The sequence below is a fragment of the Mustelus asterias genome, chromosome 6, assembly GCF_964213995.1.
Source record: "Mustelus asterias chromosome 6, sMusAst1.hap1.1, whole genome shotgun sequence".
NCBI classification, from domain to species: domain Eukaryota; kingdom Metazoa; phylum Chordata; class Chondrichthyes; order Carcharhiniformes; family Triakidae; genus Mustelus; species Mustelus asterias.
In genome coordinates this window covers 112,827,914-112,851,410 of record NC_135806.1, presented here as the reverse complement: position 1 = coordinate 112,851,410, position 23,497 = coordinate 112,827,914, and the positions used below count along the sequence as shown (strand labels likewise).

Sequence of the window (23,497 nt, the reverse complement as noted above, 5' to 3'; positions counted from 1 at the left end):
AAAATAATATACCAAACATTTAAATCTGTTAATTAAATAAACTGAAAGAATAGTCAATTCTGTGCCTTGTACCCATTTGTTATCTATAACCTTGATTATTCCAATGCATTCCTGGTTAAGCAGTGTCTCAATTTTAAATTTCTCATTCTTGTTTTCAAATTCAATTCAAATACTTACATTCTATATCAGGGAAAATAAGCTGAGAAATGGCTATAAAAAGGCTGCAAACATGGACTGTTAAATGAGTGGGCAAGAAAATGGTAAATGGAATATGGTGTTGAGAAGTGTGAAGCCATTCAATTTGGTTGGGAAAAAAATAGAAAAGTAGAATTTTTTTTAAATGTTGGTAATCGGAGGGACCTGATTGCTTGGACATGAATCAGAAAGTGAGCAGAGGTACAACAAGAAAGCAATGGCAAAGGAATTGGAATATGAGAGTAAAGAAGTTTTACTACTATTACATTGAGTCGTGTTGAAGCCATATCTAAAATACTGTGTATAGTCTTTGTTTCCATGAAAAGGAAAGACGTACTTGCCTTGGAGGGTGCAACAAAAGTTCACTGGACTAATTCCTGAGATGTGAAGATTGTCCAATGAGAAGTTGAATATTGCAGTCGTCTTACCTTGCATGGAGTTTAGAAAAATGAGAAGTGATTGCATTGAGACATAAAATCCATAAGGGATTTGATAGGCTGGACGCTGGAAGGATGTTTTTTCTGGTTGGTGGAGCCTCGAGCGAAGAGTCAGAGGCTCAGGAAAAGGGGTCAATCATTTAGGGCTGAGATTCACTTAAAGGATTCCGAATCTTTGGAATTCCCTGTACCAGATATCAATGGATGCTCAGTCTTTGAGCAATTCAGGATGAAGGTTGCCAGACTTTTGGATACTAAGGAAATAAATTTAAGTTTATTTACCTATTAGTGTCACAAGTAGACATTAATACTGCAATGAAGTTACTGTGAAAATCCCCTAGTCGCCACACTCCGGTGCCTGTTCAGATACACTGAGGGAGAATTTAGCATGGTCAGTACACCTAACCAGCACATCTTTTGAACTGTGGGAGGAAACCGGAGCAGCCGGAGGAAACTCATGAAGACGGGGGGAATGTGCAGACTCCGCACAACAGTGACCCAAGCTGGGAACGGAACCCAGGTCCCCGGCGCTGTGAGGCAGCAGTGCTAACCACTGTGCCACCCAGTAAGTGATACAGGGATAGTACGCAAAGTTGGAATTGAGGTAGAAAATCATTGATTTTAGCCAATGTTGGAGTAGGCTTGAAAGGCTGAATGGCCCAGGCCTATTCCTATTTCTTATGTTATCGCTCCATAGCCTTGTCCCTACCCCTAATCTCCAGCCATGCAGTCTTTGAACATATCTGTGCTCTTCCAATTCTGGCCTTGCCAGCATCCCTGATAATTGTTCTACCATTGTCAGCCATGCCTTTACCTACCAAGGCCCTATGCTTTAGAATTCCCTCCCTAAACTTCTCTACCTCTTCCTTTAAAACACCCCTTAAAATCTACCTCTTTGACCAAAACTAATGTCTCCTTTATGTGGCTGTGAGAATGCTACTGTGAAGCACCTTGGGATGTTTTACTGTGTTAAAGGCCTTGTATAAATGTGAATCAAGTAATTATGGTTAGGATCTGCCTTTTTAAATGTCTCATGTTGAAAAAGAAACCCCCATATAATTAGCCCTATTCAATCATACATTTTCATTTTAGTCATCGTGTAAGTGTGACTATTTTGTGGGATCCTATAAAGAACAAAGAACAGTACAGCACAGGAAACAGGCCCTTCGGCCCTCCAAGCCTTGGTCCAACTAAACCAATCGTTTGTATCCCTCCATTCCCAGGCAGCTCATGTGACTATCCAGGTAAGTCTTAAACGATGTCTGCGTGCCTGCCTCCACCACCCTACTTGGCAGCGCATTCCAGGCCCCCACCACCCTCTGTGTAAAAAAACATCCCTCTAATATCTGAGTTATACTTCGCCCCTCTCACCTTGAGCCCGTGACCCCTCGTGAATGTCACTTCTGATCTGGGAAAAAGCTTCCCACCGTTCACCCTATCTATCCCCTTCATAATCTTGTACACCTCTATTAGATCTCCCCTCATTCTCCATCTTTCCAGGGAGAACAACCCCAGTTTACCCAATCTCTCCTATCTACACATAATCAGCTTTTATAAGGTGGTAGTTTTTTTGCTGTTTTGACAAATGTTCTGCAAATTATTTTAATACACAATGTAAGTAACTGACTTATCCACATTTGTGAATGCACTGGAGGACTGAGAAGGTGAGACAGCTTTTTAACTGTGCTGCACTTACTGGTAGAGACCTCCAATATTAAAATAATGCCAGCAATGTATTCTAAGCTACAGTGCATAATTGTTGCTAATGTACATCACTGCTGCATACACTGCTTCATAGGTCAGAAACACCCCATCAAACCCATTCTTTTCAAAGATCATGAACTAACTTTTTCCTCGGATAAATTGAGTGAATATTGGAATACTTATCTGTTTTTCAACCTTCATATTTTACTGTTGTCTCCATCAGCATGTAATTTGTATGATATTAGCAATTTGCAAGTCACCGTTTCATGGAACATAGTCGTTTATTGTTTGTTCTTTATTCTTTAGTGTTCCTAATTAAATATTTACTCATTCATCATAAAATTAACCGACACAGCATTAGCTACTTCAGGTGAAAATCTCTTATAGAATGGTTACAGTGCTGGCAATGGTCATGTCCATTCTCGTGCTCTGCAAGAGCGACTCACCTAGTCCTTCTCACTTGCCTTTTCCTTGTAGCCCTTTTTTCTTTCAGATAATTATCCAGTTTCCTTTAGCCTCAATTAAATCTGCCTGTGCCACGCTCTCAGCCAGTGCATTCCAGATAAGTAAAAAATTATCTCCCCAATTTGCCTTTGGTTCTTACCCCTTCTGCCAATATGAATTGTTTCTCCCTATCTACCTTGTCAAAATCCTCATGATTTTGAACTTTATAAAATCTCTTTAATCGTCCCTTCTCTAAAAACAGCCCCAATGTCTCCAGTCTGCCCATCCCTGGAATTTTTCTTTTAAATCTTTGCCACACTTTCTCATACCTTTACATCCTTGGTAAAGTTGGAATAGGGCACAATATTGCAAACTGATATTTTATAAAGGTGCTTCTTGCTTGCCTTTCTTTGCCTGTGCCCCTACTTGTGAAACCCCGGATCCAGTATGCTTTATTAATCTCTTCCTCAGCATGCCCTGCCATCTTCAATAATTTATACATATATACCCCAGGTCTCTAAAATTTATTCATACATATGTAGATACGTAAAATAATATCTATGCTCTGTATATCCACTACCATAGGGAAACATTTATCTTTTCCTGATTGCTTATTATTCTCATGCAACCCCCCCCCCCCCCCCCCCCCCCCCCAAAACCCAAATGACCAGCCTTGATTGTTGGCCCCCATCCCTTCCCCGCCGATGCTGACTGCATGGTGGCAGCGGAACCCCCCCACCGATTGCCTCAGCCCTTGGCACTGCCCCATGCCTGATAGGCAGTGCCTAGGTGTCCCCTGGACAGTGCCAGGAGGCCCAGGCTGGCACTGCCAAGATGCCATTGCCAAGGGGACGCCCCCCAACCTAGTGCCCAACCTCTGGGGGGCCTCGATTAAGCTACTGTAAACCCAATGGGAATGAGCCATGCCTGGCAGGTGGGAAATGCTGGTGGGCCCAGAGATTTCAGTCCTGGTAATGCTAATTAAATGCTAATGGAATTTAAAATATATTTAAATTAGGGATTGCATTCATTAGACAGCTTTGCGCCGATTTCCGGAGCTGATGGCGCAGGGAATCTGGCGCTGGGAGATGCGCTCAGGCCCGGATGCCTCGTGCAGAATGTGCGAATTGGGCACCGCTAGAATCTCCTGGCCTGCTAAAAAATCAGCACACCGGGATGGGAGAATCGTCCCCGTTATGTTTAATCGATTTCATCTTTAGAGATTATTCTTAACATAAACGGTAGTGCTATCTTACAGCACTGCTCTGTTTAAGGGAAATATTTGGTGCAAATTGCTTTTCAGTCATATTCAGTTGCAATGGATTGATTAAAAATCCAGATCTAGGGTTGGATTATTATGGATCAGTGTTAGCATAGAAAATGCTGGAAAACTCAGCAGTTTTGAGTTGGTAGGACTCTTCAGAGATTTGCTTTTGTATTAATTTTAATAGCATTGGTTACAATTAAGTTGATGTTCTGTGTCAAGGCATTGCTTAATTGATAGCAGGGAAGGAATTGCTGCTTTATAATAGATTAGATGTATACTCAATTTTTATCTTTTCAGTAATTAAAAAGCTGGTGGTTTGAATTTTAAAAGTATGCTATTAGCTGTTTCATTTGTTTCTTCACTCATTCAGTGAACAATGACCATCTAAAGGCAGAACTTGAGGCCCATGCAGATCCCCTTCTAATTCTAAAGAGCTCTAAAATCCTGTTTGCATTAGAAAAATAATTTAATATTGGTGTACATTAATCATAATCGAATTTGTTTTCTGCTTTGTATGCAATCACGCCTGTTGATTTCTGTGGCCTTTTTTCTACTCATAGCACGGACCATTTCACTTGACTAATCTAGGTACTAGGAGCAGTCAGGATATGGGATCTGGGATGAAGATAGCTGCTGATTCTGCCCTCTTTAGAAGGAGAAGAGAAAGGTAAGATGTTTGAGAGATCTTTAACTTGATTCATAAGGGCCAATTTTCCTGGCCATGAAGTTAAGGAAAAGGGACAGGACCCAGTGAACCAAATTTATCACTGCCAAGAGACCTCCAGGGTTTTCCTGCGTGGGTGGAGCTTTTAAGTAATTAGGACCATTGTAGCGGTGCAAATGTTGTAATTAGGGAAAGTTTGCAGCTTCTTCCCTTTTTCTGGAATGAAGGTTTGCAGCTGCCTAGAGGAGCAGCACATTGTGACTTTCCCCTGAACTCCTGTTGACCATAGGGTTCATGGGACCAGAAAATTTGTTACAATGAAGCTGACAGTATGTGAGAGCTAAAACCTTAAAATTCAAACAAGCCTTGAGGCAAGGAATTGTTTTTTTTAGCAAAAATACTGTTATCACTAAGAATGTGCAGTTGTAACTAGCACCTGCTGGATCACCTCACTTTGCTGCTCCCTCCACTGGCATTAGGCCCTGCCACGTATGGGCCTGTGCTGGAATTGCACATGGCTCAGCATAAGAGCTGGCCCTATAAGCCTCGGATGCAGTTTTGGTGGGCAACTGCTACCTAGGATAGGGAAACATACCCTTTATACTTGGAAACATGTAAATTTGGTTGAGTCCACAGTGAACAAGACTTAAGCATTCCTAATTCTCTGCCTCCTTCCTGTTTTACTACGTTGCGTTCTCCCCAACTAATTCTTATAGTGGGTACTTAGCCAATAGTTAGTTTTCTGAGCCTCTGGCTGTTGTGACTTAGCTTACACCATCAAAAATGTCAAAAATATTTTCAGAGAATAAACTCAACTTTATTTATTCTATTTCTACTATTTTAGATCCTAGTGTTGTCTGTACACTCATCTTTGCCAGATGAAGTAGTTTTAGTATAAGAACCTCCTGCAGTACCATTGAAATATTATGCCATCTAGAAATGAATGAGATACAACAGTAAAAATGGTTATGGACATTTTCAAAAAATCTTTAGGAAAGCTCTAAATATCCTAATAGTTGATGAAGGAGCAGCGCTCCAAAAGCTCATGATTCCAAATAAACCTGTTGGACTTTAACCTGGTGTTGTGAGACTTCTTACTGTCAAAATAGGGAAATCATGCTTGACAAATCTGTTGGAATTCTTTGAAGATGTAACTAGTTGACAAGGGGGAACCAGTAGATGTGTGTTTGGACTTTTAGAAAGTGTTTGACAAAGTCCCGCACAAGAGATTATCGTGTAAGATTAACGCGCATGGAATTGGAGGACGTGTATTAAGATGGATGGAAAACTGGTTGGCGGAGAGGAAACAAAGATTTGATTTGATTTATTATTTTCACATGTATTAACACAATTAATGGGTGCTTTTCAAAGTGGGGTGCCACGGGGATCGATGCTGGGACCCCAGCTATTCACTATATATATATTAATGATTTGGATGAGGGAACAAAATGTAACATCTCAAAGTCTGCAGATGATACCAAATTGGGTGGGAGGGTGAACTGTGACGAGGATGCAGAGATCCTTCAGAATGATCTGGACAGGTTGGGTGAGTGGGCAAATCAATGGAAGATGCAGTATAATTTGGATAAGTGTGAGGTTATTTACTTTGGAAGCAAAAACAAGAAGGCAGATTACTACCTGAATGGCTGTAAATTGGGAGAGGGAAGTGTGCAGCGGAACCTGGGTGTCCTTGTGCACCAGTCACTGAAGGTAAGCATGCAGGTGCAGCAGGTGGTAAAGAGGGCAAATAGCATGTTGGCCTTCATTGTGAGAGGTTTCGAGTACAGGAGCAGAGATGTGTTGTAGCAACTATACAGGGCCTTGGTAAGGCCACACCTAGAGTATTGTGTGCAGTTTTGGTCTCCTTTTCTGAGGAAGGATGTTCTTGCTCTCGAGGGAGTGCAGTGAAGGTTTATCGAGCTGATTCCGGGGATGGCGGGACTGATGTATGAGGAGCGATTGACTAGGTTAGGATTGCTTTCGCTGGAGTTCAGACGAATCTCATAGAGACTTATAAAATTCTAACAGGTCTAGACGGGATAGATGCAGGGAGGATATTCCCGATGGTGGGGGAGTCCAGAACCAGGGGTCACAGTCTGAGGATTCAGGGTAGACCATTTAGGACGGAGATGAGGAGACATTTCTTCACCCAAAGAGCGGTGAGCCTGTGGAATTCATTACCACAGGAAGTAGTTGATGCCAAAACATTGAACCCATTCAAGAGGCAGCTGGATATAGTACTTGGGGCAAATGGGATCAAAGGTTATGGGAAAAAGCAGGATTAGGCTGTTGAGTTGGACGATCGGCCATGATCTTGATGAATGGTGGAGCAGGTTTGAAGGGCCAAATGCCTCCTCCTGCTCCTATCTTCTATGTTTCTATGTCTATGTTTCTAATAGTTGGGTAGTGACTAAGTTAATTCTGATATAGTGCATGCCATATAGTTGAAGTATTATCTACCTTATAAGTTCACATGTTTTACTTTTGTAAAGGTATAAAATCCCTGCAGTGCAGGAGGCAATTTGGCCCATCGAGTCTGCATCAACCACAATTCCATCCAGGCCCTATCCCCATAACCCCATGCATTTACCCTGCTAATCCCCTTGACACGAAGGGCAATTTAGCAAGGCCAATCAACCTAACCTGAACATCTTTGGAGTGTGGGAGGAAACAGAGCACCTGGAGGAAACCCAGAAAGACACGGAGAATGTGCACTGACAGTCACCCAAGGCTGGAATTGAACCTGGATCCCTGGCGCTGTGAGGTAGCAGTGCTAACCTCTGTGCCACCGTGTTGCCCTTTTCCCTCCCAGTGTGTGTGAAATCATGTTAACATGCAACTATCATTTAGTTTCCCATTAAATTTAAAATGCTAATGAAATATATGACAGGTTTACAATGACCATTTGTCTGCATTAATTGTGTTACTGGAGAAATGATAAGATTGTAACAATTCCTACTATGATGAGATATTTGAGAGTTGGATGATTCTTGTATTTTGCAGGCACTTGGTGCCCCTGCTGTCCAACCATGGAGATCATTCTGAAATGCCGAAGACCTCGGTGCATATGTTGCATTCTTTAAACATGCAAGGTGAGGACCGTCCACACTTAAACAAAGAAGTCCCTTCAAGGTGACACAATCTATATCCTAACCTTTTCAGGATTATTCAAGATTAGTGCTCCAAATATATTAATTTTTATCCACTTTTCTCCTCTTGTCCCTTTTCTTCTGAAGTGAGTAACTTATGCTAAAGTGCTGTACCTTGGATATACAAATGGCTTCTCCACTTGTAAGTTTACTTAGGATTGCTGGCAGTCTGACTCTGTTGTCAAGGCATCCACATTGATAGAGTTGTCACCACATTGATGACAGACGCAGAGCATATTGGATTTTGCTCCGCAAACCTTTCACCTCTTTTTGTCCTTCTCCAATGATGCTGAGATCACTTGCACATTGTTGCCCTAGTTGAGATCAGCAACCACACCTGGGACTTTATTTGTTGAGCTATTAATGGATGGATGATATTAGATTTTAACTTTGCTTGATTAAACATGTATACCACCTTAGAGGTAAGTTCAATTTGCTGTTCAACCAGTGTATGGTTATGACCTTTCCACACTAAAAACTGGCAAAATACAAAAGCACAACTGGCACTGCTTTCCCTATAGTATATCAATGAATGTGCAGTGGAGAGTTAAAGGGATGAAGGGTGCCTTCTGTTTAAAGTACTCCCTTCATTGGCATATGAAAGGAATTATTTTCATGTACTTCTCTCTTGTAGAAGTGTCCCCATTTCTATTGGGAACTGTTCCAGTAATGTATTATATATGCATTATGTTTATATGGGAGTTGAAGCTGTAGACTGGCTCATTGGACTAATAAGATACATAGCTGCCCCCTATGTATTAGCTTCTGGTACTTGAGGCAATTGTGGATGTCATTGAGCTTCTTTTGTTATTATTGGAGTATCTTCAAAACGGCAGGTATGGAATGACAGATCCCCGTGGAAGAAAACATGACTGCATGTGCTGGATTACAAAAACTGAGTAGGCCCTACTGCCTCTGGAGCCTGCTCACTGATTTAATAAGATTGTGGTTGATGCTTGATCTCAGCTCAACTTTCTTGCCTAATCTTCATATTTCTTGATTTCTTGAGTATCTGAAAATTTATCATCCTTGAATAACTCAGTGACTGAGCATCCACAGCCCTCTGGGATAGCAAATTCCAAAGGCCCAGAATGCTCTGAAGAAATTGCTTCTCATCTCGGTCCAAAATTGGCCAAACCCTTATCCTGAGACTCTACCTTTGAGTTCTAGACTCTCCAGAAAGGAGAAACAGCCTCTCATCATCTAGCCCCTCAAAATTTTGTATGCTCCAATGAGAGTTGTTTGTCTATGGCAAGTACTTTACTAGTTTTCCTTTACTAATAAAGTCTCTTGTGGTATGACTGGTTCATTTGGGTTTTTAACTAGTGCTTATTGTTTCTCATTTCTGTTGCTGGTGTAGTTAATGGGGAAAAAAAGTGCAGTTTTGGTCTGAAGAAAACATTTCGTGTCAGCTGGAGGAGCAACTTTCAATACAATATGTAAACTGGCTGCATTTTTCAGCTGAATGTCTGAAGAGCCTGCTTTTACTTAACAAAAGCTTTCATCAAATTGAGATTTCAGGAAACTGAAAAGTTATTGAATTGAATTGAGGCAAATTAATGTCTCTAACATGATACACTAATGTTTGAAAATAAAGAATTAAAAGAAAAACATTGATTTACAGAAAGTAGTAGGTTTAGGGAACAGGAGAAAGTCAATACAGTGTGAAAACAAGTACGTTGGTTTTTGAATCATGCAATGGAACTGAGATTTGACTTTGAAATACAATATTCCAATCAGGGTGAAGATTGCATGTGCTGGATTACAAAAACTGAGTAGGCCCTACTGCCTCTGGAGCACTGATTTAATAAGATTGTGGTTGATGCTTGATCTCAGTATAGGTACATTGCTCATTATGTAGTAACCACACTGAATTTATTAAAGAAAAGTTTCAGATCTGATGGGAATGTTAAATTCAGATTCTAGTTTAAATGACACTAAAAAGGGTAATGTCGCCATAGTTCCAGATGACCATAGGCTGCCCCTCAAAGGGAAGAGCTGAGTAGTGGTGAGGATCACCATACTTCAGGTGAGAGGCAAGGTTGATAAGGTTGGTCTTTGTGAATAACCGCAGCCATTACTGGAATTAAACCCGTGCTGTTGGCCTCGCTCTGGGGCATTGTGTAATAGGATTATGATTAGCATGCTGTAAAATTTCAAATTGTGCTACAATATAAGCATAGTGATATGTAGCAATTGACCTGAATTTAATTCTCCCTTTTGTGTCTTGTGTTCTCTTACATGTTTCTGATGGGACATCACCTGCTGCTGTCAACTTGATATGGTTTTATGACATCTTCATTGTGTGCTGTACAAATGATTCATTTTAACATTAACTTTCTGTAAACATTAACAATGTGTTCTTTCCCACAAACTAAATTTTTTTTATATTTAATATTTCTGGGTTTTGTCTATATGGTGTTTGGGGATTCTTATTTTAAAATTTAGGTTATATCTCTTCTCCAAGCCACAAGCAAGACAAGACTAGTGATAGCCTAGGTGCCCTGGCCCAGTATGGAGAGGATTCTTCAGATGAGGAAGATGACCGGCATAAGCGAAGTGGGAGATACCGGCCTTTTGGAAATGCATCACACGATATATACCATCCCTACTTTCAGCATTCTATCCAACACCAACATCATCCTCCTCATCAGCAGCAACAACATGGTCTACCAAGGTCCCAAAATTCTATGCCCTTCTGGATGGCACCCAACTGATGTTGTAAATGTATTTTGCCAATGTTCTTCACCATGTGCAGCTAAATGACAATTGTACAGATGAACCCATGTGTGCAGTACTATTACTCAATGTGCCAGGATTCCTGGGCTTTAATGGTAATGGACCATCGTAATCAAATGGCCGACTGCAACATTGGAAAATGGACTTTTACGTACGGTGCAGAAATGTGAAGAACCATCCTATTGGCATTTTTACACATCCATTAGCTGCAATAATGTGAAGACTAAAGTCAGATTATCTTCAACAAACAATTCCAGAATTAAGGACATAATGAAAACTCCAGCTTTCTTACTCCTCCACTGGTACTTCGCAAGAAGCATGATTCATGCATCAATCTTATGTTGTAATTGGCAAGAGTTTAGTGTATTAAATACAGCTGTAAAATAGTGAAAAAGATGTGTTTGTGTTGAAAACTCACTTCTTTGGCTTTGAAACACAAAGCAAAATCTGCTTTTTTGTGATTGTGTCTGTTAAAAGCAATTACAGACCGCATGACACTTAGACAATTCACTGGACAATGTTACAAATTGACTAGTAATTGAAATTAACCCTTGGTCTAACTTGAAGGGGCAGGGGTAGCTTCAGCAATATTTGGGACTTTACCCATGTCATTGCTATTTATGTTGCACCTGTAATGGGAAGCTTCAAGGAATGTTACCTCACTTTTCAATATTCATTTTGGAGCCAAAACACATACAGCGTTATCAAATGTGAAGGGATGTGGTTATCTGATGAGATTTTACTATCAGGTGAAATTCTTCATGGAAAGAGTATAGAACATAGTAATGTTAGTAGAAATGAAGGATCCAGCTTGAAATCAGTGAATAAACATATTTGCTTTTTATTTTACAATTTAAAAAACTTTTCTTTCAGAATATTAATACATAAGTGAATCACCAGGTGATTAAACATCTATTTACAAGTTAGCTTGTGGCGGAGTCTTCAGTCTGCTCCTTTACATTTTCACCTTTGACCCATGATGTTTTCACTTCTGCCTTTTGCTGTGTGGTTTGCTGAAAAGTTTCAGCAAATCTCTCTCTAGCTTTGGCCCAATTTTTGTGTTTTTTGGATCTGAACATTTGCACATCTTCAATAGAAATTGGTGCAGTAGCTCCCAAGCCAGCTTGTGACTGAAGAAGTTGAACTTGAATCTGAAAAATGGATATAGTATAATAATTGGCACATAGTGGATGTGCTATTAGATACATTTATTCCACTTTCCTTTGAAAAGCTGTAAAATAAAACCTAAATGTAAATTTATCAAATTTTGACTGTTACATGTTGACTCTGCTGTTTTGCACTAGACCACAATCCTGAAGTAGATTTTACCTTTATCATACCCCCACCACAACTTTGTTGTAAAGGTGGCAGCAGCCACTAGTACCCATAGCCAAATTCATTAGCAAGTCTAGACAGTGAATGTTGTCACCTGATATGCACATAGTTTTGAGCATCATTACTCAGTAGTGATCAATAAAGAGAACCCTGATGTTTTTTCCCATCTCCTAGTGTCAAAACACACAAATCTTCCAGAAGTGTAGGACATGGAATTTTCCTAGTTTGTATTGCTGAGTATCATACCAACAGGTATGTTTCTCCTACTGAACCATCAAAGGGAGCTCACAATGCCCTCTGGTTTGGTAAATGGACTGTTGGCATATGTTAAACACACATTTGGGTAACAAATAATGCAAGTTGATTTGCAGTCCCAACACGGATCCCGGATTGCCAACCAGAAAAACACCCATTTACCCCCACTCTGCTTTCTGTTAAGTTAACCAATCCTCTATCCATGCTAATACATTACCCATTATCTTATGCAGCAGCCTTTGGTGAGGCACCCTGTCAAATGCCTTCTGGAAATCCAGATGCACCACAATCAACAGGTTCCTCATTGTCCATTTGGCGAGAAAAGAAAATACTCAATTTGCATGGAGTTTGAAAAAAGCCAGCTATTTACAATCAAGTTCTCTATTAAAGAACTGAATATTATAGTTTTGTCATTTATCTGTTTAGTCTCAAGTCTCCATTTGCTTCCAATCTTGCTGATCCACAAAACCTATATCTAACAATTTTCTCTGTAGAAAGGGAACAACAACTTACTGGCTCTGTAATTCCACAACTCTCTTTGCCAAGTCCTTCTCCTTTCTTCCATCCCATCTTCTCCATCATCTTTCGCCCTTTGTTGCTGTCACAGATTTCCCTAAAATCAATAAATACAATAATTAGTGCTTTGATGGTTTCCATTTTGTCTTTAGACAGCAATTTATGTATAAATTTGGACGTCAAAACATGTTTACATCCATGACATCTGGATGTAAATTGTCCCATTGGGAAGACACAGCATGGGTTCATGCAAGGCAGGTCATGTTTGACTAATTTGGTGGAATTCCTTGAGGACATTGTGTGCGCGGTGGACAATGGGGAACCTGTTGATTGTGGTGCATCTGGATTTCCAGAAGGCATTTGACAAGGTGCCTCACCAAAGGCTGCTGCGTAAGATAATGGTGCACGGTGTTATGGGTAATGTATTAGCATGGATAGAGGACTGGTTAACTAACAGAAAGCAAAGAGTGAGGGTAAATGGGTGTTTTTCTGGTCAGCAATCTGACGATTGGTGTGCCTCAGGGATCAGTGTTGGGACCGCAATTGTTTACAACTTACATAGATGATTTGGTGTTGGGGACCAAGTAGTGTGTTAGAATTTGCAGATGTCACTAAGATGAGTGGTAGAGCAAAGTCTGCGAAGGGATATAGATAGTCTAAGTGAATGGGCAAGGGACTGGCAGATGGAGTACAATGTGAGGTCATCCATTCGGTAGGAATAACAGCAAAATAAACTATTATTTAAATGGTAAAAAATTGCAACATGCTGCTGTGCGGAGGGACCTGGGTGTCCTTGTGCACGAATCACAAAAAATTGGTTTGCAGGTAATTAAGGTGGCAAATAGAATTTTGTCCTTCATTGCTAGAGAGATGCAGTTTAAAAACAGGGGGGTTATGTTGCAGCTGTGTAAAGGTACGAAGTAGTGTACAGTTTTGGCCTTACTCGAGAAAGGATATTCGGGCACTGGAGGGAGTGCAGAGGAGATTCACTAGGTTGGTTCCAGAGTTGAGAGGGTTGGCTTATGAGGAGAGATTGAGTAGGCTGGGACTGTACTCACTGGAGTTCAGAAGAATGAGGGGAGATCTTATGAAGGGAATAGATAAGATGGAAGCAGGGGGGTTGTTTCCATTGGCAGATGAAACTAGAATTAGGGGCATGACCTCAAAACAAGGGGGAGCAGATTTCAGACTGAGTTGAGGAGGAAACCTGTGGAATTCCCTACCCAGTGAAGCAGTTGAGGTTACCTCACTGAATGTTTTTAAGGCAAGGATAGATACATTTTTGAAAGGTAAAGGAACCAAGGGTTATGGCGGCGGGTGACGCGGCTGTGGAATGTTGCGGGGATTCCTTGTTGCTTTCAGGGAGCTGAGTCCTTGCTGCTCCTTATTAGGCAGCATTGCAAATTCCTGCTGATGGTCTGCCCTTTTCTGATTGACTGAAAAAGATTAACGTTTTAAAATGTTAAACGGGCGGGCAAGGAGCTGAGTCCACGAAAAATCAGCCATGATCTTATTGAATGGTGGAGCAGGCTTGAAGGGCCAGATGGCCTACTCATGCTCCTAGTTCTTATTTTCTTATGAATTGTGTACTTATTTTTGAAGCAATGTAAATAAAGACATAGTTGTATGGGACTGCTAGCAATATCAAGTTACACAACTTCCTAATAAAGGAATGCCACAGAACAGATGAGAGTGGCTACTCGACATCAAGCATGTATCCAGTACCTAACAGTCCCATCAAAACTTCTAGTGACTTCCAGTTCTAGAGTCGTACCTGGCATATAGGAAGTTGCCACAGCCAAGTCAATCATTTTGACCCAGAATATTAAATTCTTCGAAGCAGTATGTTTGGCCCATCTACTTTTAAACTTTTTCAAGCTGCTTAAACTACCTGTTCTCCAAAGTGCGACTGACAATTCCATAGTGTTTGACTTTATTCATGACTCCAGATAATGAAGAACCTGGACATCCAGGCTCATTCCACGTATGTACCACCCTCTGTAAAAACATTGTTCCTCAGGTTCCCATTAATTCTTTCGCCTCTTAAACCTATGCCCTCTAGTTCTCGATTTCCCAACCTTGGGAAAAACACTGCATTCACCCTATCCATGCCTCTCATGATCATATACACCTCTATAAGATCACCCCTCAGTCTCCTACGCTCTAAAGAGAATTGTTTATTTAGAAATTTTTTAACAATGCTTTTGTTTTTTGGGTTTTCAATGCTGCCGCTTGCAAACAGTGTAACCTAGAACAATGCCTAATAAATGATACAATGGTGAAAGGCCATATGACCGAATAGAATGTGAATCTCTCAAATGGATAATACCCTGAATGACTTTTTATCCAACAGCATTATGACAATATTCTATTTGAAGATTGGTCTACGAAACGCCAAATATCATTCTTGGTAGGCAATTTACATTCTCTGCTGAAAATGAACGAGTACTTGGGAATATCTGAAAATTTTCAGTGTGGTCACAACTGGGCTCATTTATATACTTACACATTGACTGAAGCTGGAGCATCATCTCTTCTGTAGATGCCATCACTTCCAACAACCTGCCTGCGTTTTGCAGCTCGATCCTTGTATACTGAGTTTTTTAATGCTTCTTCTCCTTCATATGTGCTGTTCTAAATATAAAATAGCAGTTTTACTAATTGTTTGAAAATTAACACTAATGTAACACTTCAAAAGGAGAATTTCAGATTTTCTACTTGTGTAGAAACACCCAGTGTATTTCAGAGAACTGAGATAATCCAGATCTTTTACACTAATTTCAACTGTGACCTTCTGGGTTCATTTTATGAAAAATTCTTTAGTGTCCCAGGGAGTCCAAACCAAGGGCATTAATCAGACTTAGCGACCAAGGAGATAACCAAATCAATGGGAGAGATCAAAGAATGCAAGAGGAGTTAAGAGAAACATAGATAGATAGATGATCAAGAAGATAATGGTCAGAGAGGATTGTAGACAGTAAAGATGAGGACAGGGGTGTTAATAGGAGCCAAGGCAATTGGTGAAGCTGGAATCAAGATTGTTCAGCCTCACAGCTCCCCCCCCCCGCCCCACACAACCCAGTGTCCCAACTATCCTGTATTTATATACATTTTGTGGTGGTGGTATTGTGTCTTAGGAATCAGTCAAGGAGTCCAAGTTGCTGTAACAACACAGTTTTTACAAGCATATCGCAGCTTAGAGCTATACTGATGGCAGAAGCTCCAACTTTCTTTCCATCACGTCAGTAATCACACGGCTGAGCAGGAATCTCTCCTGCTCTTACTGCCCGCTATTGCCATGTGTTAGAAGGATTTCCAGGGATTCACCTTGATGGTCGGGGGGCAGTTTGTGCGGCAGGAACGGGCTGGTAGATGTTTAGTGTGAGGCCCATTCTCTCAGAGACCTTGGTGTATGCATCGACGATGGTTTGTAGCTCGGCCTCTGGATGCGTGTACACACACAGGTTTGATCTGTATACTGCAGCTCAATGGCAGAAATTGGGGGGGGGGGTCTTGATTCTGGCCTGGAGATGTCAGAGGTTGAACAGTTTCCCCTTATCCGAACCCCTGGACAATGTAGATCATTTCCTATACCTCAGGAGCCACCCATCAGCACGGGCTGACACCGACAATGAAATCCAACATCGATCAATGCGCCAGTGCAGTCTTCAGACGCCTGAGGAACAGAGTGTTCGAAGACCAAGACCTCAAATTTAGCACCAGGTTCATTGTTACAGAGCAGCTGTGGTCCTCAACCTCCAGTATGCATTAGAAACATGGACAATGTACAGCAGACACCTCAAATCCTTGGAGAGATATCACCAACATTGCCTCCGCAAATTCTTGCAAATCCACTGGCAGGGTAGGTGTACCAATGTGAGCACCCTCTCCCAGGCAAGTATCCCCAGTATTGAGGCACTGATCATGCTTGACCAGCTGTGTCCGCATGCCTGACACAAAAGCTCCTGAAACAAGTGCTCTGCAATAGCAAGTGATCATTAGGAGGACCAGGGAAACGCTAAAAGATACCCTGAAAGACTCCCCAATTAAATATAACATCCCCATCAACATGGGGAAATCACTTGCCTTAGAACGCAAAAACTGGAGAAGAAGCATCCATGAAGGTGCCAATCATCTTGAGTGTCACGGAGACTAAGCGTAAACAGCAGAAAGAGAGCACAGAATCCAGAGTATCCCACCCACCCACCTTATCAAACACCTCCTGTCAAACCTGTGGTAGAGTCTGCGACTCCAGGATTGGCTGATTAACCACTGCAGAACCCAACTCCCAGAGTGGAAACAAGTCATCCTCCACCCTGAAGGACTGCCAAAGAAGAAGTGGGCATATGTACACCACATGGACTGCAGTGGTTCAAGGTGGCAGCTCACCATCACCTCTCTAGGGCAATTAGAGATGGGCAACAAATGCTGGCCTAGCCAGTGACGCCCACATCCCATGAATGGATACATTTTTAAAAACCTCGAGTGCACCCATTTTAAAGGCATTTTTAAAAAATGGATCAGTATATTATCTTGTCAAATGTTTGTTCGAAAGACTTTTAATTATGCAACTGCCATGGTTAGGTGCATTGATCCAAACAGATGCTGGAGTGTGGCGACTAGGCGAATTTCACAGTAATCCTTCATTGCAGTGTTAATCTAAGCCTCACTTGTGACTAATAAATAAACTTTAACTTTTATAATGAGCTGATGGAAACAATTCAGCAAAAACACACCTGCAATCCATACTTGACCTGAATCTGTTTTAACTCTTGACGTCGTAATTTATCTTTGTCCTGTTTACTCAGCACTGGAACAGCTAATGAAAAACAAAAGTAGCAATTTAATAAGCAATACAACTGATTCGGACATTACAAGATGACGAACAATAGATTCTGCCCTAACAAGTGTGAAGAAGGCACTCAGCAGAGTGCATTCTTCACCACGCTGTGTTAATCCAACACACGTAGCTCTTTGTTGAGGCTTTCCCCTTTTTCCCTCCCTTGTTGATATTCTGTCAGTATAAAAGGTTAAAAAAAAAATCTTTTCATTAAGAACTTCCATTTCACTGAACGGTTTCAGGTCAATCCACATCCAACAACCTGCTCTGAATACACTGCTCAAATTTTGACATCTGTGACAAATTCCACCATAGGCACTGAGGCAATCTGCAACATTCTAAAATAAACAACATACTAAATAAAACAATGCACATTATTCTAAAAAAGTCAATATTTGCCCGGCCTCCCAATGTTAAGAGATTCTTTTAAAAATTCCAAGATCTGGATCCACATATTTGCCAAAAACTGAGTTCTTCCTTGGGCTATACCCTGTGTACCAAGTTTCGTTAAAATCCACCCATTAGTGTTTGAGGCATACAAACAAATGGAGCAAAAATATTACTTATGCCCACCTTCAGTGGCAGAGGTAAACTTGAAAGTTGCAGCATTGAAACAGGCCATCTACCCAAACCACTTTGGAAAACACAAAATAAACACTGACACCGGCAAGATGTAGTTAAGGTGAACTGCATTTAAACAGAAACTAGAGAAGCACATGGAGGAATGGAATAGGATAGGTTGATGGGGTAAGATAAAGAAAAAGGGGTGAGAGGCGGCTTGCATGGAGCATAAATATTTCATGGACAGATGCAATGTTTGTTTCTGAACTGCAAATACTTTTACTAAACTACACTTAACTAATAAACTACAAAGGGTCGTGAACGAAGCCTAGTCCATCACTCAAGCCAGCCTCCCATCCAATGACACTGTCTACACTTCCCGCTGCCTCAGAAAAGCAGCCAGCATAATCAAGGACTACACGCACCCCGGACATACTCTCTTCCGCCTTCTTCAGTCGGGAAAAAGATATTCGTACCAACCAACTCAAGAACAGCTTCTTCCCTGTTGCCATCAGACTTTTGAATGGACCTACCTCGCATTAAGTTGATCTTTCTCTACACCCTAGCCATGACTTTAACACTACATTCTGCACTATCTCCTTTCCTTCTCTATGAACGGTATGCTTTGTCTGTATAGTGCACAAGAAACAATACTTTTCACTGTATACTAATACATGCAACAAATCAAACCAAAATCAAGAAAATGTTGACCATTTATAGCGCAATCATTAACCACTGAAGTGAATTGTACAGCTTCATAACTTTGCAAATATACTCTTATGCTTAGTTCAAAATCTTTCATATAGTTTTGTATCCATGCCCCTATGATTGGAACTCTTCAACAATAGGAAATAATCATTTTCCAGTGGAGATGGAAGGCTTCAGTTCAATAACAGGATTTACATTTTCACAATGAGGGAGATGGTCATGTGGAGACATTGCAGGAGCTACAAAATACAGCCAAGGGCATCTTTTCCACCACCGGAGGTTTCTCAATTCTTCACCTTGAATATTTGCTGCTTCTGTGTTGAGACACATGTTCCAACAGGACAGGTAGGTTTAGAAATTCTTCAGAAAGTTGGCAGAGAATATTTGAGGTATGGACTTAGTGCCAAGAGTATTTATAATTTATTGACACTTGCCTTTCCTCCTTAGTTTGAGATTCTGCTATTAAAGGTAAACCTATTCTTGGACTGCCACCCACTGGCTTGGTTATGCAACTGCATGCTTAGGCACATCAACTCTCAGATTAAAATACAGTGCCAGAAGAGATTTGTAACTGTTATATGGTAAGTTTTTTAATACTTAAAATTCCAATACCGCTTACAGGTACAAGGGGTATTACAGGTAAATACTGACACTTTTAGAATGATTTTTGCACAACAGGGAATAACACAGGAGTATTGAGATGTGAATCACTGTTCTGAGCAGTCTGCCCAAGTCACTTTAAACTTGTGATGTGTCACTATCTGCAGTTGAGCATTCAGCATGCATTCTCCAGCCGCAACTGACCATACCTGCAGAGGACAAGAATAGTTGCTCAGCTCTTCCTCTCTCTGCCCAAATGCACGTTAGCAGTAGGCAACTTTAGATAAACCTGGCTCAAAGGGTTGATTCAACCCGAAACATTCATTTTTGCCAAATCAGTTGACAGGCAAACATGGATAATATTAGAGTGTGGAATCAGGGCATAATTGTATGTTACTATAAATAATTCATTATTTCATTATCCAAGAGTGGATATATAGAGCAAAAACATAAGTGTAAAAAATTTACCATATTCAAATACCTGTAAATACTTCTTTTTTATTGAGGCGCATGTGTGCTTTAACCTGGCCTGGCTCACAGCCATTGCATGTATCAGTTCCTGGATGGATATGGAAAGACAATACGGTCTCCCCAAATTTCACTTCATCACCATGCTCCAACCTATGAGGATCACATTTATTTTTTGGCTGAAAAAATTACAAACATTAAATAGATGGCTAACAAGCAGATATTAATTACATTTTGTTTTGCAATTAAAACATTACAGAATAGTAGAGGTGCAGAGTACTTGAATTAAATGAATACCAAACACAGATTTGACTGAAAATGGTGTATTTTGAATAATTTCCACAGATCAGAAATAAACCAGAAGATGTTTTCATTTTTGTATGATCAAACAAGACACTTAGCAGAGAACAATCTTCCTGCAATCTTATTAAATTACAGGCTAAAATCAAGAAATATTTACAAAAATCTAAATGTTAGTTAAATGAAGGGTTTTGTGTTGCACTAATCTGTGTAAAACCTCCCCGGGCCACTGAGTGAACAATGTCAGAGTCTATTGCATCACATACCACCTTACCTACTGATGCCATCCTGTATACTCAGGATTGAATTGAAATGGTGGTAGGTTTAACTTGATAAAGCATCAGCTTCCCAAGACTTGGAGAACCACATCTCATGACTGATGATATTCAGTAACATAAGCAGCTGTATAGCTTCAGGGAAGTTAAGAATTCCCAGGTCAACCTCATAAATCATAACTTTAGCTTCTGCTCACTTCTGAAAAGCAGTGCATTTTTTGCCTTTGATTGTCGAACTAGAATCTTAGAAGCAGATCATTTTCTGCAGAATGTCTCCTAAAGTGAACGCAAAGTTCTGTTCACACAAAGTTGAATCCAGTTACTGTCATTGCGGTCACTAGGGCAGAGATCTATACAATGAGAAGGGCTCTTCTGGGCATTGGGTGTCGAGGTTTTGAGTTGAGAGTTCTAGTTGTCTGACAACTCAATGTGCCCACATGGCCAAAAAAAACCATGAAGAGTACAAGCAGAACATACTGTGATAAAACACATATTTAAGGAAAAGGAAAAGCAATAGCTTAGAGGTATTGTCACTGGACTAGCAATCATGAATTACCCAGAGTAATGCTCTGGGGACTTGGGTTCAAATCACACCATGGCAGATGGTGAAATTTGAATCCAATAAAAATCTGTAATTAGAAGTCGAATGGTGACCATGAAAACATTTGTCGATTGTCGTAAAAACTCATCTGGTTCACCTGGTCTGGCCTACACCTGACTCCAGATCTGCAGCAATGTGGTTGACTATTAAACGCCCCAGCAAGCTATTCAGAACAAGGGCAATCAGGGATAGGCAATAATTGCCAGCGACCCCCACATCCCATGAATGAATTTAATATATAAAATTGAAGTGATAGCGAAGAATTCTCTGAACTCAAAACAATATTGATTTCTGCATAGAAGAGTTTTCTCAGAACAAAACTAACTTCATTCTTGTTTTCTGGTAACATGAGAAGTGTTCACACTCCCACACCCAATGTTGAGGAAGGTTAGCAAAACATCTTAGTAACTATTACAGTAACAATCATACCATGAGGATTCTGTTCCCATTGACCACAGTCCCATTCTGGCTCCCCTGGTCTACCAGCATGTATTCCTGTAGATCTTGGTCAAAGTATACTTCAGCATGGAACTAAACAAAAAGGAAACCAGGATGTGAGAAAAAGAAAACCGACCAAAGACCAATATGTCAATATATTAAAAATGTAAAACTACTTTATAATGGCATAGAATGGTAAGATGCAAAGTTACACCTGCAGTTCCCAGCACCATTAGGCTTTATCACCCTATGGTGGTGGAAATAATATTACATTTCTTTTTATTTATTTGTTCACAGGATGGCTAGGCCAGAATTTATTGCCCATCCCTAATTGCCTTTAAGGTGAGGGTGAGATGACTTCCTGAACCCCTGAAGTCCTTCCACAGAAAGGAGTTCCAGAATTTTGACCTAGTGAATTGTCGCTAACAGTGAAGGAACAGGGGCAAAATTGTGATAAAACATTTCCCCATACACAAGAACTTATGGGCGAGATTAATCACTCAGCTTCTAATTTTAAATGATCCGGGCATCACTGGCTAGGCTAGCATTTATTGCCATCCCTCATTGCCCTCAAGGAGGTGGTGGTGAGCCGCCTTCTTGAACCACAGCAGTTCCTGTAGGTACACCCACAGTGCTGTTAGGAAGGGGTAAATAGATGTTGTAGGGCGAAGAATTAGAAGATTCCGAAATAAACACACTCGTATTTTGGGGCTTACAAAAATTCACAATCGGAGATGTACCAAAAATGGATATCAAGTAGTAGGTAATTTAATATGCCACTGAAAAGGAAGTTCTGTAAATACTACATTTGTTGCCGAGAACAAAGTATTTGCTTTTACACTGAAACTAGTCTCAATATTTTTAATCCCATTCTATTTTCACGTTTACAATTTAATGTGATTACATAACTAACCTTACTCACTCCAATTTCAGCTATTCTGATTGCATGGCCCATATCTTTCTCTCTGTTAAGTAGAAAGAATCACAATTAACAAATTAAAACAGAACGCACATAGCATTTTTCTTTACTTTTGCCAGGGATTTGAAAACTTAATCACATATACCATGCTGCACTTGTTTTCATTTTCTGGAGTTCCAGTAACATAACCCAAAGGTGATTTCACACAATGTTGATAAAATCATTTAAGGGAACAACATATTCTTGGCTTGTTCTCAAAATCACTACGGCCAGGAGTCCCCTGTCTCACCTTGCCATGGGACCGGAAAATCCCACCCAAAAATCAATGGATCTTTGGCTGGTCCATCCAATTTTCCGCCCACCTGCGATTCCCACCGTGGCTAGGACCAGAAAATCCCAGCCTATATCTCATCATGACAATCAGCTGTCATGTCCCATCCAAAGCAGGAGGCTGTGGCCACAGAAGATTAGAAATCGGGTATAAAGAATGTGCTTAATCAGTAAATACCCAGAGGACTGTTAGCCACCCTTTGACACTTTATAACAAAAAACAAATATTTTCTGCAGTATTAAGTCATTAATCCAAATATCGCCACCCCCATATTCAATATTGTTGTTTTGCAAATTGGAATTTTAATTGCTAAACACAAATTTGCTGAAATTGATCAAGAATGATAAATTAATAATCAATATTATATAATATAAAATTATGAGTTAGAATGAGAATTATACATTCCAATACTAGATTTAAATACAGCACTCATCATTCACTGACTACTCTTGTAAGCAACACATTGAAGCAATTTACTCATTACGATGTAGGTACCTTTCAGACTTTATAGTAAAAATTCAAAGAGTGCAGCAGTATTGCTGTTTACTTGGGCTTCTTTTGGTTTTAAAATTAAATTGAGAAGCTCTTAATTCTATTCTTTGGCAAAAAAAGACTACTACTTAGATATGTAAAAAGATAGCTATTATGTCTGGCTAAATTGGAGCATTCAAAAATCTGAGCTCTTGCAATACGTCAAATTGCTCCATTAGTGGATGTCACTTGATATCTTCATGTCAGTGGGAGACCAAAG

At 40.4% G+C, this 23,497-nt stretch overlaps 2 protein-coding genes and 1 non-coding gene across 10 annotated transcripts in view; 2 read left to right on the top strand and 1 right to left on the bottom strand.

Annotated features, from left to right (window-relative positions):
- Positions 1-11,449, top strand: part of LOC144495084 (KH homology domain-containing protein 4-like) — a 46,276-nt gene extending 34,827 nt beyond the window's left edge. For 2 of the 4 annotated variants that reach the window (XM_078214952.1, XM_078214953.1), the window contains exons 12-14: positions 4,608-4,714; positions 7,715-7,803; positions 10,309-11,449. In XM_078214952.1, the coding sequence (XP_078071078.1) occupies positions 4,608-4,714; positions 7,715-7,803; positions 10,309-10,577 (465 nt within the window). In that variant the 3' untranslated portion in view covers positions 10,578-11,449. Of the gene's footprint in view, positions 1-4,607; positions 4,715-7,714; positions 7,844-10,308 lie in introns of all 4 variants that reach the window. The other 2 variants (XM_078214954.1, XM_078214955.1) reach the window with 1 other exon arrangement.
- LOC144495408 (small nucleolar RNA SNORA47) lies at positions 2,282-2,408 on the top strand. The gene has a single exon (XR_013498257.1). It is a non-coding gene; the product is annotated as a small nucleolar RNA SNORA47 (small nucleolar RNA).
- Positions 11,417-23,497, bottom strand: part of aggf1 (angiogenic factor with G patch and FHA domains 1) — a 49,772-nt gene continuing 37,691 nt past the window's right edge. For all 5 annotated transcript variants that reach the window (XM_078214947.1, XM_078214951.1, XM_078214948.1 and 2 more), the window contains 7 exons: positions 22,410-22,461; positions 21,488-21,589; positions 19,896-20,061; positions 17,442-17,524; positions 15,212-15,339; positions 12,703-12,802; positions 11,417-11,750 (listed from right to left, as the gene is read on the bottom strand). In XM_078214947.1, the coding sequence (XP_078071073.1) occupies positions 11,523-11,750; positions 12,703-12,802; positions 15,212-15,339; positions 17,442-17,524; positions 19,896-20,061; positions 21,488-21,589; positions 22,410-22,461 (859 nt within the window). In that variant the 3' untranslated portion in view covers positions 11,417-11,522. The remainder of the gene's footprint in view (positions 11,751-12,702; positions 12,803-15,211; positions 15,340-17,441; positions 17,525-19,895; positions 20,062-21,487; positions 21,590-22,409; positions 22,462-23,497) is intronic.